Source organism: Perissodus microlepis, chromosome 4 (assembly GCF_051167445.1).
Source record: "Perissodus microlepis isolate ML-2025 ecotype Zambia chromosome 4, ASM5116744v1, whole genome shotgun sequence".
NCBI classification, from domain to species: domain Eukaryota; kingdom Metazoa; phylum Chordata; class Actinopteri; order Cichliformes; family Cichlidae; genus Perissodus; species Perissodus microlepis.
In genome coordinates, this window is record NC_140464.1 from 9145386 (window position 1) to 9164116 (window position 18731).

Here is an 18731-nt window from a genome sequence, read left to right on the forward strand (position 1 = left end):
CCATTGCTCATGCAGACAAGTTTAAAGAATGAGGAACAGAGAATAAACTAAAATTAAACCTCCCAAGTGAAACCATGAAATAAATATCCCCCTTCGAGACATTTTCCCCCCATTGCAAGTTTGATAAGTCTGATAAACTTCTGTCTCACAGAGTTGGGAGCTTCATAAATCGCTTCTTCACACCCCAAATCCGTTTCTTGGTTCGGATTAATGCAGTTTAAAGGCACAATTGGTGATTAACTGTGGCTGTAAGTAAATTACTGCACTTAATTCATGTGGATTATTCATCTCTGGGCTCGGACTTGAGCCAGCGATCGCTACAACTTTAAGAAATAAATTGCATGGGTTTTTTTTTTTCTTTTCTTCAGGAAATCACATGGAGGTGCTCCCGTGCTCACATGACAGGCTGAACCATGGCAGGAGAGATCAGTGAAGGTAGAGTGCCAAAACTTCTTAAAGTCCTTTTTATGACAGTATCGCCAAATGATTTCCACATTGGATTTATTTATTTTTCTCGACGTTGCGATGTCGGAAAAGTTTAAAGTGTGAATATTCCTGCGAACTAAAATCGCTATGAGAATTTCTGAGTAGGCAACATTACGATCGGAATCAATCTTCTTTTGAAAAGCCGTCATGTGCGCGTTTTATCTCACCTGTTGATGCTTTCTTGATACCAGTAAAGCTACAGTCTTGGTGATTTTTTCCCCGGTAAAGGTTATGTAAGCGGTGAACAGTGCTACTTAGTTTGGGAGCTGTTTTACTTCCATTTGGAAAACTTTCCCTTGTCCACTGAAATACCTAAAAACCCCGTAGTGAACTTATCTGAGCTGTATTAATCTTATCTAGTCCGCACTGCTCTAAAACTGAAGTTGTTAATATAATAATTTCCGATGTTTTTTTTTCTTGTTTGTTTGTTTGTTTGTTTTTTGTCTGTTTTTTGGATGCCTTAAAAGATTCAAGGCAACACAGTAGCCTGTAATTTCTATGAGGGGTAATATAAAACCACGAGATAGGAAATAAATCCTGTAGTTTCATAAAATTAGTTTCTCGTGACCCCTGCACTGGTTACCACTTCATTATAATGATGGCATATTTCTCATATTTGGGCAGTTGTGATGCTATGTAGGTGTTGTTCCTCTTTTAGGCTCAGTTCCTGCCTATTACAGGGAAGTGCATGAGGCCATCCGCTGTAGGACAGATGAGAGAGTGCAGGTTGAGGTTTTTCAGCGGCTGCTCCAAAGGACCGATCTCTCCAAGGTGGTCTTAAACCAGGTGCGGGGTCCACATTTAAAGCATTCATGCTGCGACAGGTAGAGACTGCAGTGTTATTTAAAACTGTAACTTTTACTTATTAACCGGCACTGGTCCAAAGCAGCCTACTGTAATGGACTATAAGGCCAACACTGAACCGAAATAATAGAGGAATATCCCATTGACTCATCCCTATTTTTTGCATATTACCAATGTGACACATGCACTCAGTTTTATAGTGACATGAAGCTGGCATAGAAAAGGATTACAGACTGGTGAATTGAAGCCTTTAGTCAAAGAGACAATTTAATAAATTAAATGGGCTGCTATGCCACATTTTTGCTCAACTGTTCACTTTAATTTTGATAAGGGATGCTTTGTGAGTTAGTGTTAGCAAATGCAGACAGAGTAGATAAAGACATAATATTTTATCAGGTCGCCACTGTGAGATAGGCTCCAGTGCCCCTGTCACCCTGAGTTGGATGAATGGTTGAGACAAATGATAGTGGGATGAATATCTTATCAGCAGGAAGTATTGTTGGCTTGTAGGCATTGAATACATAGCGGTGTATCCCGTGGTTTTTGTTTGCATTAATGCTGAGATGTACAACACATCCACAATATGAAATTCCTCTGAAGTTACAATGTCTGCAGGTTTCCCGTTTCCCGTTCCCTGACCTCATTGCATATCATTGCCTTTGTGTATACTGTGCACTTTTCGCAAAAGGAATGCAAACCACATTTGAATTTGGTTGTCAGACTGTAAAACTGTGACCCTGAGGCCATATTGTCTTTGTTCTCTTCAGATTGCTGAGCATGTTGACTCCACCGATGGATTCCTGAGCAAATTATCACTCTATAAAGCACTTGCTTTGATTGCTCTCGCTCAGCAGGGCAAGCAACCGAGTCCCAAACTCTTGGAGAACTGCATACTAGGTAGGGGACAGTGACAGCAGTGTAGTAAATGTTTTACTTAATGAGTAGTTTGGAAAGTCTTCAGTGTGTAAAACGGCAACGCCAGCACTTCCTCTGCTGTCAGGATAAATCATTTGCAAAGATACAAATGTCACTCTTTTTATTGACCATGTACATGTAAGGTTTCACTTTTAAATAGAAAGTTGTTTTTTTTTTAAATGACAGCTCTAAACTGAAAAGTACCAACTGCATAAAATTTTCATTTCACTTGCCTCACGTGGCTTCATTTAGTTTTATTTTATTTTGGTAAGGAAGACTTTGCTATATTTAAGTGTAGCATTCTTTCACTAGCCCCACAGAGGGAAGATGACAGGGGGAGAGGTTTTTATGGTTTTCATTGAGGTAGCCATTATGCTGGCTTGAGTTAGATCCATCCCCGACCTTCTGTGATTATTTAAGGGCCTCTCTGTTATTTCAGGTGTGGCCAGTGTGGCAGCTTGCTGCATGCCACTTCCTTGTCAGCTCCAGAATCCAGAATCCAGTCTTATGCATTTGTGGGAGTACATTACATTCAATTCACGATCTTCCTGGAATGTCCTAGAAGAAATGAAAAGCAGATCACATGAATGCTACACACAATACTGGGCTAGCAGGAGACAAACAGAGGGAAACACGTAGTCTTGGTTTTAACATCGGCATTCCTCGCACTTGGGAAATTCACTTCTCTCTAGATTCATTGATTCAATCACGGAAAACAAATATTGGATCTTGGTTGTTGCTGTGTGGTTGTCAGAGTTACCGAAACCTCAGCTCGGGGAGCCGAGGGACCTGAGCACGCTGAGGATGCAGCCGGCTCAGGACGACGTGCTGACATTGTCGCAGACGCTGGATGGGCTTCTGGGGAAAGACACGGTCCAGGTGGAGCTCATTCCTGAGAAGAAAGGCCTGTTCCTCAAATATGTGGAGTACCAGGTCACCAGCCAGGTAAAACCTGATACATTAAATATGTGTGTTACAATGGTCTAGAACACCATGTGAACTACTACACTATTACTCTTTCTCTTAAAATTTCTTGTCTTTGCTTTTTGTTTTATTCAGCGTTATAAGATATCAGTTTACCGGCGTTATAGCGACTTTGATGTCTTCCACGAGGTTTTGCTTCAGAGATTTGCCTACAGAGTCGTGCCAGCTTTGCCACCTAAAAGGATGTTAAAAGGAGGTAGGTCAGGGTCTTTGTTTCTGCATCGAATCATTCTACAGTTTATTTTTTTAGCTGAACATGTCTGTTATTTCAGATTTGTTTGGAGATTATTTGGGTGTATACTCTCGACAGAATGGTTGACAAACACGTAGCCAAGCATTTTGGCGGGTAAAGAATAAAAGTTTAAATATTAATACAGGAGGTTTCAAACAGCTGTTACATCATGTGTCTGATTAATTAAAAAAAAAATATCAAAGAAACTAGTGATGTGTAAAAATCCACCTGTTTCCTCTTTATGTAGATTCTTATGCACTGATGAATCCTCACAAACACGCTTGGTTAGACACCGACTCACTTAAGTCTTAATCAACTGTAGTATATTTTTAAAAAATGCATCATCATATGCAAATCAACCTTCCCACCATTGGTGCTTTTTGATGCATAACATCGGAAGAGTTCTCCATTTATGTTTTTTGAGTAAATTGACATGGACTTCAAGTTTAAGCTAAAGTTGGCCCCCTTTTATACCCCACACACCCCTCTCTGTCAGTGCTAACACTCCTGGTCAAACTGCTCATCGTGTTTGCTCTGTCCTGCGTCTGTCCACAGTCCTGACCTCTCTCTCCGAGCGGGAGTTCATTGAGGGGAGGAGACGTGGTCTCGGCAGATTTCTTAACTTGGTGGCTCGACATCCCTTCTTCTCAGAGGATGAGCTGGTCAAGACCTTCCTCACTTTCAGTGGCTCTGTATGTCGTTTCTTTAACTTACTCCCTGTTTCTTTTGTGCTGGCTGTTGCACAGTAAGCATTATGGTCATGATGACTGACAGTGCAATGCATCCTGTTTTAGCTAATCTGTGTCGTCCCCCCCAAACTCTGACCTCCTCACCCTCCTCTTCCCACACAGGATGTTCAGTCTAAGCTGCGTGACACTTGTAAGAAAACGGGTGACGAGTTCATGATTAACAGAATCGCAACTCAGGCAAAGGTTTGCACATGGTTGATGACTCCAGTTGTATTTATCTCATAAAGAATCGCCTGCTTTTAAGGATTCAGATGGCACAAAAGAGCTTTGCCTCGCTTGCGTTACAGGAATATCTCCCAGCTGACATTCAGGCTCAGTTTTCGACAAGCAGAGAGATGATTAGAAATATCCACAACAGCTTCCAGAGGCTGCGGGACAGAGCTGAGAAAATGGTGGAGCGCTCTAAGGACAATGCATCTGATCTCCTCATGTTTGGCAAAGAGCTCAGGTATTTTATTATTACGGGTATAAACTTAATCTTTCTGTAGTATCCGCAGGTATTGGAGTTTTTGGTAATAAGGTTCAAATCCTCAGTGTTATCTGTGATTCTGTTCCTGGTTGTTAACTTGAAATGAGTTTGGCAGCTAGCACACCACAATATTACTTTCTCCCTCTGTAATATTGTATTTTCTGCAGTACACTGGGCTCAGATGCCTCGCCTCTTCCCTCCTTGGCCCCTTCACAAAGCACCTGGGGGACCCTGCGCCAGTCGCTGAAGAGCCTTTCTGTGGAGTTTGCTGTGCTGTCTGACAAAGCTGCTCAGCAGGTACAGCCCTCAGTCTTTCATCTTCACCACCTGCTCTGCTGTGTTTGTCCAAAACTGGCACTGGGTAATAAATGTTGTTTTGTTAATGTCCTCAGGGCCGGCGAGAAGAAGATGATGTTGTGGAAAAATTGAATCTTTTTCTGGATTTGCTGCAGTCGTACAGGGTGAGTGAGTTTCACTTTTGGTTCTCGCCTTTCACTCCACCTCCAGGGGATCCTCAACCTTTTGTGTGGCAGTTACTTTTGTTCTGCCTGCTGTTTTCTGATAGAAGCACAATAAATATTTGTAAATTTAAATTGAAGTGCATTTAGTAACCAAAGTCAGAATATTATGTAATGGACTGTTTTAACCTCACTCCATTGAAATTGCTGTTTTTATTCGTGGGTGGAATTTTTTTGATTTTGCAAAGCAGCTGGTGGGTTAATAAGAAATCATTTTCCACAGCGTCTATCAAATCTATTAACCAAAAAAACAACATGCATAAAGTTCTTCCATTACCCCTGGTTGCTATGTGCAGCACAGCGTGTTTCCCTACAATTTGGAGTCAAATAAAGAAGTACTTTGTTTCTCAAGGATCTCTGTGAGCGGCATGAGAAGGGCGTCCTCCACGAGCACCAGAAAGCATTGCACAAGTACAGTGTGATGAAGAGGCAGATGATGAGTGCCACTGTGCAGCACAAAGAGCCGGCATCTGTGGAGCAGCTGGAGTCGCGAATTGTTCAGGTGATCATTTCATCTTCTCTTTTGTGAGCCTTTAGAGTGTGAACTTCTTTATTGCTTTAAAAGTAAAATTCTACAGTGACTAAAGTTCATATAAAAGTAACATGTGCCCTGAAAACACACACACTGACCGTATAATTGTGTGGGTTTGCATATGAATGGAGTTATAGCCTTGTGAGCCATTAAAAAAAAAAAAAATTAAAATGTTGGGGATGAGAGAAATTTGTCAGCTGCACATTATCCTGTTCCACTACATCCCAATGGTGCTCTGTTAGATTGAGATGTATTGACTATGAAGGCCATTCGAGTACAGTGAACACATTGTCATGTTAACCTGCTGAAAATGGCCATCAGAAGATGAGTACAATGTGGTCATAAAGGGACAGGCATACTCCTCAATAGACTGTTTAAACACTTAATTGGTACTAAAGCACCTGAAGTATGCAAAGAAAATATCCCCGTGTTTCTACATCACTATCACCAGCCTGAACAAAACAGGGTGGATCCATGCCTTCGTGATGTTTACACCAAATTCTGACCTTACAATCTGAATCTCACAGCAGACATCAAGACTCATCAGTTTCCAGTTGTCCAGTTTTGGTGAATCTGTGTGAATTTGTAGACTTGGCTTCTTGTTCTTAGCTGACAGAAATGGTATCTAGTGTGGTCTTTGACTGTTGTAGCCTTTCTGCTTCAAGGTTAGATGTGTTGTGCATTCAGAGATGCTCTTTTGCTACTTTTATTTATTTGTCTGTTGCTTTCCTATCAGATCTAAGCAGTCTGGCCATTCCACTCTGACCTCTGTCATTAACAAAGCATTTTCAAGCCATTCTCTGTAAACCCTAGAGATGGTTATGCAGGCAAAATATACATAGTGTCCCATCAATGCATATGATGCTCTCTTAAAAACAGAGAGATTATTAGTTGACTAATATGTGAGATATGTATGTATTATTATGTACAACAGTCATAAATGAATGATGGAAGGTAATTACAGTGTTGACGTGACAACACAAAATGGAAAATTTTAAATCCTATCGACTCTTTTAAATGTAACTGAATAATTTGTGTGCTTCTTGTTTTGGCAATGAGAGTAGAGCTTCATCATGTTGTTTTTTTCATTATTTAGTCCCAACACTTGTACATATGAAATTAGACAATGCTTACTCCATAAAGTGTTTATATACCTTTTAATAAACGGTAAAGACATCTTCCTGTATGTTTATTCTAATAACAGCAAGAAAATGCCATCCAGACCATGGAGCTGCGTAACTACTTCTCCCTATTCTGCCTTCATCAAGAAACACAGCTTATCTTCACTTACCTTCCGATTACCTCGCACATTCTCGGATCTTTTGTTAACTCCCAGGTCCAAGGACACCGAGAGGTGAGACAGTTTTTTGAAAATAACTTTTCTACAGATCCGCCTTTATGGCGACACCACTCCAGGAAGGTCAAATAAGTTTTAAATTGGCTACTGAAACTGATGGATGGTACAGCTGAACAGACCGAACTTTTTCATCTGGGATTTGAAACCAAGCAAAGCAGTAATGGTTATGTACTTCCTTCTGATCGCTGGTTTTCAGTTTCTGTGGTTCAAGTACTTTTTTTTTTTTTTTTTTTTTTTTTAAAGCTGGAAACTATTGAGCAATATATTCGGTGCAGTAAAATACACTATTGTTTTCCCTTTCTTTTTAGATGGGGGAGGTGTGGAGTGAATTGCAGCCAAAGCTTGGGTGTCTCTTCAGCGGTAACAATGGATTGAAACACTCCATCTGAAACCTAAATGTACATGAGATGAAAAAGAAAAAACACAGCCACTGAGAATTACAAACTACAAAATAATGGTAAAGGGGGGGGAGCACAGCTTTTTCATTCAGCTTTGTTTTGTCTGATCAATGGCCATATCACCTGCATGGAACAGCTGGCTCGTAAAACACTTTATGCTCTGCTTCTGCGTAAAGTCCATTCACCATTAACTTTTTATAATTATTTGAACATGTCAGGAAAATCCTATGAAGTGTTATTTTACAACAGATACAAGACTGGTGCATTAGTTAAAGCACCTGTATGTGATATTTCAATTTTCCACACTAAGATGAAATAAGTAGTGAAGGACAGAAAGGCTGACTTTATTAAAGGATGGGACTATTAAAAACCTTAATGTTCTTGCTTAATAACATTGAACCAGTATATTATTTTATTTTATAAATGTTAGTTCGTAGGGATGTGCATCAGCATACTTTTCCTGCTTTTTGTTTTTGCTGCCTGAAGTATTTGCAAGCGTCCCAGTTTTTATTTTATAAGCTATTTCAAACATCTGACCTTAAACTGAAGGACAGAGGTGAGATCTATGAAAGGATAATGTCTGGCACTAGTGACATAATGTCAATAATAACACTATAAGCTATTGATTTACTACCAAAGACAAAGCTGCCTAAATACACTCCTTTGCTGTACATAAAAGCAGGACTCCTGCATCACCCCAATTTAACAATCATCACTTTAATTTTTTTTAAGAAGATTTTTGCGCACATCAGCCAACAGATGTATTATTATCAAGACAAAAATGTCTGAATTTTGCTGGATTTTCTTCTCATTCACTGTCTGACTTTGTACTTTTCTAAAATTATGTACATTTTTGTTTTTTTGTACACACATACTGTCATATAACAGAGAATATACTTTACTCAAATATATGTAACAAAGGTGCAATTTGGGGTTCATGTTAAAGAAGCTATGTTTCAAATTGCAAATGAACTGGTTTAAACGTGTATTTTATGAAGAAACTCCCACACAGTATGAAACAATTATTTTAGTAATCGCCTTAATTTTGGAAATGTGCTGCACAGAATATGAAACCTAATGAATTCAGAACTGTATATACTGTAAATATTCCACTAAAGAGGTGCTTCCTGAATTGTGTTGAATCAGATACTCTAAAAATAAAATGAGAATATGGATGTTTTTCTTTCAGTGTACTGCTGCTTTGATTTTCATGGGGAAAAAACCCTGTAAAGAAATAAAAAGGTTTCTAATTGTGTTACAGCTGCGTAACATGTAAACCCTCCACAGGATATCTTCGTTTCCTCCGCATAATGACACAAAACAACCGTGATTTAAACCGTTGGATTATTCCTGGTATTTCTCACAGGTTTTATATTGGTCCCTGATGTAAATGCCACCAGTAACAGCTTGATTATTTCCCTTCAGAGCTCCTCCACTTCTTCCAGCGTGTGGCTGAGAATCACATCGTGACCCTGAAACTTGAAGTATCCAACAAATTTCTTCTTCTGCAGCATCAGAGGGAACCACAGTATATCATCGGCCCACATCTGACTGAAAGGAATTTTGTCACTTTCGAACCACTGAGGCCTCATTTCTAGAAAACAAAAGAAAAAATAATTAGACCTCCGGAGAATGAAATAGCATTTTATCATCTGCCTTTTCACTGTCATTTCTTAGTTACTGTCCAGAGAATGGAGAGAATTATTATTAAATCAATTCAAGTTGCTTTAGGACTTCAATCCTAAGTAGACAACAGTGCAGATAACACTTGCACTCATTTCCTGCCTTATCTTATCTGTTTTATACAAAACAAAACTTTTATATGATAAGCTGTTAAAATCAAACACTTAATGTTATTTGATGTGCCTTAAAACGCTCATAAGTATGCTGAAATAATTATTGTCGCTAAAATTACTCTTTTCAAAATTTTTCTAGTCAAAGATTAGAGAGAAAAAACTCCACCATATTCATTCAATCTTTCTTAACCTTAAGAAGATGCTAGAAATGGTTGGATCTTTATTTTTTTTAATTTAATGGCTTGACTAGACTGTTCTTGACTAAATAAACCTCATACTTAATTAATCCCCCAATTGGTTATTAGTATTTTTCAACTTTTTAATTTCTGTCTTGTTAAAGAAGACTGTGTTGTAAAGCACTTTGTGATTTTTATCTGTGAAAAGCGCTATATAAATAAATTTTACTTACTTTTTTACTTACTTAAATCGGTGTTAAAACCACATTACACAATTTCCCTTCACCACATTTCAGTTAAACTTTTTTCCCTCTACTTATCACTTCACCTCCTGACTGTTTGACTTCTTTTACCCTCCAGACTCTTTGGTTCACTGCTAATGCCTGAACGCTCGAGGAGCTGAGGTTTGCCGAGCGCCTCCAGACTTCACCTTGCTGACCTTGGCTAAATTGCCTGGAAAGACATCCTTGCAAGTTCTTCCTGCTAAGGGCATCAACTCTTCTTTGTTTATTTACAATCTTTACCACTGAGAGCACAATTATAGATTTTTCTTTCCACTTCACAAATATACTATACACGCTCCTACTTCTGTGTATCTCACACAAAACAGTCAAATAGTCAAACAAAATCTAACACAGGATACGACTGGTTTAGACAATTGCAGACCCGTTTCCAGACTCCTACTAATTTCTAAAATAACTCACAAAACTACTGCTTACCAGCTTTTTCAGCTGGTTGAGGGACATTGTACTTAAAAAAAAAAAAGTATACCAGTCATCAGACTAAACCAATTAACATATTATTGATCTGGTATTTCTGGCACTGCTCTCAAATGGTTTTAATAATAGTTATTTGACAGAGACTTCAAAATTCATAATAACTTTGTCTTTATCTTCTCTTTTCCCATGTGACATCTCTCAAAGCTCCACCCTTGTACCATTTCTGCTTTCATTACATATTTCATGTTTTAGAGATCTCATATTTCTTACTGCTGCTCATCTGATAATATGTAGCTATACTTTCCTATTACACCTATCAACCAGTTTTCACTATCATTACCGACTGAGTGTCTTTAAGTATCTCAAAGCTGAGGCCCATGTGTTCAGGCCTGACAGCTTCTTTAAGGAGATCGGTCATTAGCCCTGCAACATCAAATAATCTGTGAGGAGTTTGGCAGTTATTTTGACCAGCATTTGAATTTGGAACCTCAGCTCTCTAACCTCATGTACTCATTTCTTTCAAATAAGAAAAATCACTAAAATCAAACCTTTATTGTAACCTTCTGCTTTGAACACACACTCCAATCTTCTGTCTGCTGTAAGTTATTGTACCTTACCTTTGATTTGAATTACTCGGTCCTCCCTAGCACACCCTCAAAAACCACAAAGTTCTTGCACATCACGCCTATTCCTATTCTTGCTATCATAAACCTTGCATGGAACTCAAACGCCATGAAACCCCCCAGTGTAGCTGCACTATGACAGATTGGCATAGAAGAGTGGGCCAACATTTCAAAAAAGCCTAATGTCAGAGCCTGACTCTAGTTATTAGAAGAATTTGGCTTCAATTGCTTTGCTCAGACTGCTTGTTTCACTTTAAATTTTGCTGGAAAAATATAAAACTAGTAGAGCCTGCAAAACAAAGCCCCCTGAAGATGTCAGGAGGAGGTCAAATGCTTTTCACAGACTTCACAGAACTCTTAACTACATCTGCTCCAGTACTGCACAATTATTAGCTATATTATGGTTTTCCTTGCTACTTAACATTTCTACTCAACTCCATTTAAAAAGCTTCTTTCGGCTGCTCACTTATTTGCTTATTATTAAGGGGTCACCAAAGTGGATGGATTTGCATATTCAACAAATTTGATTTTATGAAACCTTTAAAATATTATTTTCAATAAGAAATGTGACAGATATGAAAAACGAACTGTTGATATAAGTTTGGGTCAAACATCACTTTAACAGTAAGTTACAAAAAATGGTTTATATCACGTTATTAGGACTCAATTATATTTATTATAAATATATTGAAATATAAAATATTTTTGTGCCAAACTGTTAGGCACTGTGCAACAAACAGTCTTTGCATCTCCTCTCATAGGGCACCATTATCTGAAACGTATAGGCAACAGTGAACTAAAATTCACCACCCCAAGCTCTCTGCTTCCTCTCATTTCAACCACTTTCAAACTATGATACGACTGGATTTCTTCATTTTTCAGTGTGGTGCAGCGGACGTGATACCATCGGATTCTGTCGGTTCTCCATTATATGTGTCGGCTCTGAAAACATGGACATCAAGTAGCTGCGTTTCTCCCACAAATTCAAATTTGATATTTCCGATCTTGTCGAGTGCATCCACCGTGAGACCACTTTCTTCTTCCAGCTCTCTGAAAGGAAAAAACATCAAATAAATGTTTAATTACGTGGGTCTTAAAAATAAGCTCACCGTAGACGTCACACGGGCACTAAAAGCAACTAAAAATGGCAAAGTAATGATATCAGTGGTTCTAGGACACAATTGATTTGTGGCATTTGCTTTACCCTCTACACAAAACATTTTAAGATTATTAAAAAAAATTAGTATGAGAGTAAAAGGTCTGGATAAGAGCTTGTGTTGTGAACATTGAGATCAGGGTCAAAGTGTTGCAGAGGGTAGTAAAATATGCCAAAATAGCATGTTCAGGTTGACTGAATGTCAAATTTGTAGTACTTTTATTCTCTCCCATCTTTATTTAAAAAGTAACTAACCATTAACTTACCATTAATACACTAATATGTGACATAGCCTAAAAGCTCCGGGGCTGCTTTCTAATAAAAATGTGTCGTCAGAGAAGAAATTAATATAAGAGCTTTGTCGCTTTCTATGAAGGTGTGGCAGGGCGTGGTCTGCGGTGCCGCTGCAGTGGAGGCGGACGCACCTGAGCGGCATCCGCAATCACGCCTCGCCGGCATAAAGAGTCTGTACTGGGTCCTGTCAGTTCCTGTTGTTGGTGATGTGCTCGGCTGGTGGCTGGAAAGCTGCAGCCGTGTGTGTCATCATTCATTTACAGAATGTTAAATCTTGGTAAAGGTACACTTGATACATATCTTACTCATCACAAGAGCTTCAGAGATAAGAACTGTTAGGGGCAGGGATGACGACTTTTAAAAGACTGAAAAAAAATTCAGATTTTCTGGAACGATGCAGCAGCTCTTGTTGTTTTATATTCTGGGGATTCATCCCAATCATAAAAAAAAATTAACAACAGCCAAAATGATGCATTAGCAGCATCCAAGAAAACACTCCACATTAAAAGCTGCTGGTAGATGCCAGCAGCAAGTGAATTTTAACGTTCCTTTCACAGAATATTATACATTACACTCAACATATTAACAGACACTAATTTATATGATTAGGACTATTAATTACAAATTGCAGTTTTCCTCTTTTTCTTTTTATTTAATCAATCACACTTTTTAAAAGAAGCTCTTTTGTCTAGCAATATTTTCAGTCACAGCACGTTATCTAAGAGCCCTCATTTTGGCTTTTTAGTCCCCAGTACTCAAGCCAAACACAACCTTAAGTTCCCTTCACTAAAAGAAATGTTTTGATTGGTGTTAATTATCTTTGTTGTCTCACCTTCACTGCACAGAATGATATGCAGAGTTGGACACTAGAGTCTGTTAAAGGTTTTGAGAGCCAATCCAGGTTCAAAAAGCAACTTAAACAAGTTAATTTGGGAAACGTGAAAGCTGAAATTGCTGTGGAAGAAATGCAAAATAAACGTTTGCCTATTCACTGACCAGGACTTATTAAATGGAAGGAGTGAAGCTAGGATTGAGAAGTGGGTTAAGATGATTTTCAGTATTGCCCTTACCTGACCATTACATGAAGAACTAAGTGTTTCTAACTCAGTCTTGTTACCCATCGCATTTATTAGCATTCCAAATATCCTAAACACAAAGCTGGTCTCACTACGTGTTTAAGGGAAAACGGCTTGAGAACTCGCCCGATAGCTTTTTGGGGGTTTCCTTCCTTTGCTTTGAAGCAAATTTCCTGCAGATGATTGATCGCAGATTGTCCAGACTTCACATTAATGTGTTTCCCCCCACACACTTACAGAGTACTCAAAACATAGCAAACTCCCTCTTTTTCAGTCGTTTTCTTAACCCTTGCACAACATTGGTACTTTGCTGTTGCATACAAATACAGACAGAGTTTAGTCTTAAAATTCCAAACCCAGTGTTATGTTTTGTCATATGTTTTTAATGGTTCATGTTAAAGCTGTAAGTGTATTGATACCTTGGCAGGTATCAAAGTGGATACTAATGTGATAATATGGACTGTGAAACTGATTAAACTAGACTTAGAGCTACTTTAGATAAAACCACAAGGGCTATAAAAAAATTACACCTGTAAAACCCTAAAAGATGCTTTGTGTTTGCAGGAATTTGTGCCCCCGCCCCCCCCCAAAAAAACCCAACCCAACTACAAAAACAAACAAACAAACAAAAAAACATAGTTGCACATCCAAACGTGGTGTGGTGGGGATTCAAGAAAATAGTTTGAGATGATTTAAGCTTTGCGATGAAGTATATTATCCTGCTGGAAGGAGCCATTAGAACATGGGCACACTGTGGTGCATAAATGGATGGACATGGTCATCAACAATATTCAGGTAGCATTTAGATGATGTTCAGCTGGTACTAAGGTGCCCTAAGTGTGCCAAAAAAATATCCCCCACACATTAAACCAATACTGCCCGCTGCTGATACAAGGCAGAATGGATCCACGCTTTCCTGTAGTTTACAACAAATTCTGACCCCATGATCTGAGTGTCACAGTCAAAATTGAGACTCAGACCAGTTGACATTTTTCCAGTCTTCTATTGTCCAATTTTGGTCCCCATGAGAATCGTACCCTCAGTTTCCCGTTCTTAACTGATCGTTGTTGCAGCTTTTGGGGTCTTCTGCTGTTTCCTTCCAAACAGCTTCCCAATTAGTTTCGTCACACTTAAGACCACTTCATTTCAAAATCATTTAAATCGTGAGTCTATTTTTATTATAATTATTATTTTTTTAATATAAAAAATGTCGAACGCAACTAAACTTGCCTCCTAGCAGCATTCTCAATGGTTTCTCCAGGCTGAACTTTGCCCCCAAACCCGTTCCACTTTCCAGCACCAAAGCCCCTCTTCTTCATGCCCAGTAGCACTCTGCCCGGCTGGACAACGAGCACAAGGGTCAGCAGCTTGGAGCTCAACATCTCGCCTGAGTGTGGAAGTAAAGAAATCTGATGTTACACTAACGCAATGCATCTCCACTGTGCTGCACAGTAAGCGTAATCAGCTGCACACTCCGCTGTGTGCTAACATGGTTACCTGCTAAGTAAAACGGTGCTAGCGTATTGAAAAAAGGAAATTTTCCTCAGCGGTGGCCGAAAGAAAAAAAGAAGAAAAACTGCTTATAAAAACAGTGTACTTTGAGTTCAACAACTCCCGCGTTCAGCTGCAGATCGGTTGTCACGTGATGTGCTGATACGTAAGAACGTGGATGAGTACGATTGACGTAAACTCAGCCCACCGGGTCCATCGCTTTCTTGCTAGATCGGTTAACCGTGGTTACCATGAAATGTGTTCGACTAGAAACTGCAGCTGGTTAATGCTGCAGTTACAGCACGTGTTATCTCAAGATAACCCAACAACAAATGGAGGTTATCAGTAACATCAGAGCTAATGTTATTATCATGCTATTTATGTTGAAAACTTCTACTGAAAATAAAATTTTTATTGATTGATTATTTTTATTTTGTTAATATAACAAAAACTGCTTCTAAAAGCTTCGTTATGTCTCTGATGGTTCTCAGTCATCCAGGCCATAAAAGCTTCTTTACTTGCTTTCATTACTATGTAGACTATTAGTAATAATAAGAAAAGCAATAATACTTAAATGCACTTTAGTCATGCCTTACAAAAAAAGATTCCATCTGAAATCTGTAAAATTTAAGGTTGAGTTTACCATTCAAAAACTGAAGAACATTTTCCAATCTAAAATTGCAACAAATCATCTTTGTGGCCCATATTATTATTACAAGTTTATAGAGAAACCTAACTGGATAAACAACTGAATAAACAAAGGAAAATGGATGAATGGCTGGACTATAGAGAATCTGGGGAACTATCTGCATGTAAAGATCATTACTAACAGATGTGATCTCCCGGCCCTCAAATGAATCTACATTTAACAGCATACAACATTCCATAATGTGAAATCACTGTAGGGGATCTGAAGAAATGCCACTTCGTCTCCTGTACTTGGATGGCATGGTACTTGCCTCAGCTGGTAGCTCCATATGTTTTGATTTGGTAAAGTTTTACATCAGATGCTCTTCCTGACCAAACCCCCAAAGAGAGTTCTAATCGAATTGATGAGCCAATGTGTTATTCGCCAATCAAACTCTCCAAAGCGTTTTGGAAAGCATTAGTACGGTGGCCCCTAGAGACAAAGCACGTACAAACTCCAAAACACTTGCAAACTCCAAAACACATGCAAATTCCAAAACACTTGCAAACTCCAAAACACTTGCAAACTCCAAAACACTTGCAAACTCCAAAACACATGCAAACCCCAAAACACATGCAAATTCCAAAACACAACGGAAGTGCTCCAGGACGCTAAGGGCAGTGTTGAGCTTTTGTTACCTAGTAACTACACAAGCCAGAAAGTACCAATGACCGGATTTGGGCTGTATCCCAATTCAGGGTCTGCAGCCTTAAAGGCCGCATTTTAAGGCCGATTACGTCACAGCGACACAACGAAGGCTGTCCCAATTCGAAGGCTGCTCGAAATGCGGCCCTCAAATGCGTCCTTAATTTCCCTGAATTTTAAGGATGGGCCCAACATATCCCAGATTTCATAGCGCGGCGGTGGTGTGGATAATTTTGCCGAAAAAAACGGCGGAAGCGGAGCCGCCGAAGAGTAAACTTTCAGAAGTAAGTACTGAATATTATGTCACTTATTTATGCGCAAATGTTTTTATAATGAAGAACATTAAAACATTACTGTTGGCCACATGTCGGGAAAGTTATGTGACATTAGCGATGTTTGTACTAACTTGGTTTTAAAGCCTTTACTTCAAAATATACGCCGTTCAATAGTTGACTTTAATCTTACAGAGAATGTAATGATTTTATGGATAATTAAAGTCAGTCATATATCCACAAACACAACAAGCTGAAAGTCAGTGATGCTGCTCGGTTTGCAGTCCTGAATATCACGGCACAAGCAGGATTCACTGCACTGTTAATGTTATATTGCTGCCTCTGTTCGGTGGTGTCGAGCCAAACGGACTTTAACGTGTGTTTGAACGAGCTGACGGTTCACTCGTTAAGCTGAAAGAAAGATGCTTTAATCACAGGAGTCACACATGTGTCCACTGTACCATCTGGGAACTCTTTTTGTTTCGTAATAACACAAACTAAATCCTCCTTCTTTTGTGTTGTTTTGTAGCAGTGTGTACACCTGAGACTGTCACCTGTCTGTCTGTCCTTCACTCTCTCTCTCTGTTTCTTTCTCTCTGATTGTGTAATAAAAGTATGAACATTCATTTATAAGTTACACTTGTGTTTGAATCCTGCAGCTTATCACACATTTGATTTCCATGTGTGACAACTCCAAGTGTCCAGAGTGAGGACAGACTGAGGGACCCACTGCTGCACATCATCTGTGAGGCTTTGCACCCCTGATGATCGACCAGGACAAACTCAGCAGTGTGTGAGGAAGAGGAGGAGGAAGAGCCAGCAGCAGCTGACAGATGGAGAGAATAGACAGACTGTTCCCTGTTTGTGAAGGACTGCTAGAAAAGTTTAGAATCACTAATTGTCTGTCCTGAATCAGTCTTATTAGGTAATGTTCAAATAATTTTATCCTCCCAGTGTTTTCAGTGTGGGAGAAAGTACTCAGGGCCTTCAAGTTACACACTATGAAAGGCAGCAACAAGTTTAACATTCAGAAACCTAAAGTATGTATCAGCAGCAGAATGGACCTAAAAATAAATGTTTGTTTCAGTTCTATGAAGCTTTGAGTATTTTGGATTAGTAGCACTGCTGTGTTTGTTGCATCATATTGCTGTAATTGTTTATATGCTTTATATATTCTGAGGTAAGTTGATCTATAGTGTTACATCATATTTTATAAGGATGTTATGTGTTTGTATACTTTCTGCCCAGTTTGACCCATTTAGCAGAAGTCAGCCTGTTTAAGGCTCTGATATCTATTCTGTATGACTTAAAGCAGTTATGACATGGTCTGATTTTCTCACCCAATAAAGGAATATTCAATATTTCAGTCTACTCTTCATTCTATCAGAAACAGTTATCACAGCTTGTACATTTTCTTTTTATAAATATATGTAAGCAATGAGCCAAATTTAGTAATGCCAACATACTGAAGGAACAACATTTGTCTCTTATATATGATACACCTATATATACACTGTCAAAGACACTTGTCTTTGAGTGAAGATTTAAGGTGATAAGACATATAAATAACTGCAACTTGAATCTGTACTGAGGCTCAGTATTTGACACAGAGTTCATGTTCACTGCTGTAATAGCTAATAATGATTAATATAATAACTATAATATTGGCCATATTATATTTACATTACCAAAGTGATATGACTTTAGTCTCATGAACAACATTAGCTAATTGTTATTTACTAACTAATCTTAAATGACTGTTCAGTACAGAAATGAAGCCCAAAAATCATGTTTTACTGTCCTGTGGTCTCAGCCTCAGATACTTATCAAATCACACAAAGCTCTTGTAGAAACAAACAAACAAATTAACAAAATATGTTCTCCTTCATTTCTGTCAAACAAAGTTGTATGACACGTTTCCAGCGGTTCATCATGGTTGCTAGGCAACCTGGGAAGCGAGACGGAGACTAGACCGTCCCATACAGACAAACTTGCCGTTTATTTTGCAAATCGAGCTCAACACTGCCCCTAGCGTCCTGGAGCACTTCCGTTGTGTTTTGGAATTTGTATGTGTTTTGGATTTTGCAAGTGTTTTGGAGTTTGCAAGTGTTTTGGAGTTTGCAAGTGTTTTGGATTTTGCAAGTGTTTTGGATTTTGCAAGTGTTTTGGAGTTTGCAAGTGTTTTGGATTTTGCAAGTGTTTTGGAGTTTGCAAGTGTTTTGGATTTTGCATGTGTTTTGTCTCTAGGGGCCACCGTACATTTGTGCTTTACATATGCTGCAATCTATTCCATTAGGGGAGGCCTCGTCTGTCTTTGACAGTGTCACACCTTCTGCACATATTACAGCACT

General features: G+C 38.8%; 2 protein-coding genes and 1 long non-coding RNA gene across 3 annotated transcripts; 2 read left to right on the plus strand and 1 right to left on the minus strand.

Moving 5' to 3' along the window:
- Window positions 1-57: 57 nt before the first annotated feature.
- snx8a (sorting nexin 8a) lies at window positions 58-8637 on the plus strand. The gene is made up of 14 exons (XM_084925481.1): window positions 58-248; window positions 369-435; window positions 1145-1272; window positions 2058-2187; window positions 2960-3150; window positions 3265-3385; window positions 3977-4113; window positions 4273-4353; window positions 4458-4618; window positions 4807-4936; window positions 5032-5100; window positions 5510-5659; window positions 6894-7043; window positions 7355-8637. The coding sequence occupies exons 2-14, from the start codon at window positions 414-416 to the stop codon at window positions 7433-7435; spliced, it is 1551 nt and encodes a 516-aa protein (XP_084781607.1). The 5' UTR covers window positions 58-248; window positions 369-413; the 3' UTR covers window positions 7436-8637.
- nudt1 (nudix (nucleoside diphosphate linked moiety X)-type motif 1) lies at window positions 8146-15020 on the minus strand. Its single transcript, XM_084925482.1, has 4 exons — window positions 14782-15020; window positions 14515-14671; window positions 11663-11808; window positions 8146-9038 (listed from the first exon to the last, which is right to left on the minus strand). The coding sequence occupies exons 2-4, from the start codon at window positions 14664-14666 to the stop codon at window positions 8866-8868; spliced, it is 471 nt and encodes a 156-aa protein (XP_084781608.1). The 5' UTR covers window positions 14667-14671; window positions 14782-15020; the 3' UTR covers window positions 8146-8865.
- A 1120-nt stretch (window positions 15021-16140) lies between these two features.
- On the plus strand, window positions 16141-17741 carry LOC146388285 (uncharacterized). The gene is made up of 2 exons (XR_014800031.1): window positions 16141-16392; window positions 17040-17741. It is a non-coding gene; the product is annotated as an uncharacterized LOC146388285 (long non-coding RNA).
- The last annotated feature ends 990 nt before the right edge of the window (window positions 17742-18731 follow it).

What these genes read in the sequence shown, in the direction of transcription:
- snx8a (XM_084925481.1), top strand. Translation starts at nt 414, where the DNA reads ATGGCAGGAGAGATCAGTGAAG. An exon ending in TAAAAGGATGTTAAAAGGAG is followed by an intron (nt 3,386 to 3,976) that starts GTAGGTCAGGGT and finishes GTCTGTCCACAG; the next exon opens with TCCTGACCTCTCTCTCCGAG. An exon ending in TCCTCACTTTCAGTGGCTCT is followed by an intron (nt 4,114 to 4,272) that starts GTATGTCGTTTC and finishes CTTCCCACACAG; the next exon opens with GATGTTCAGTCTAAGCTGCG.
- nudt1 (XM_084925482.1), bottom strand. Translation starts at nt 14,666, where the DNA reads ATGTTGAGCTCCAAGCTGCTGACCCTTGTGCTCGTTGTCCAGCCGGGC. An exon ending in ATTGAGAATGCTGCTAGGAG is followed by an intron (nt 11,809 to 14,514) that starts GCAAGTTTAGTT and finishes TTTTCCTTTCAG; the next exon opens with AGAGCTGGAAGAAGAAAGTG. An exon ending in AGAACCGACAGAATCCGATG is followed by an intron (nt 9,039 to 11,662) that starts GTATCACGTCCG and finishes TTTGTTTTCTAG; the next exon opens with AAATGAGGCCTCAGTGGTTC.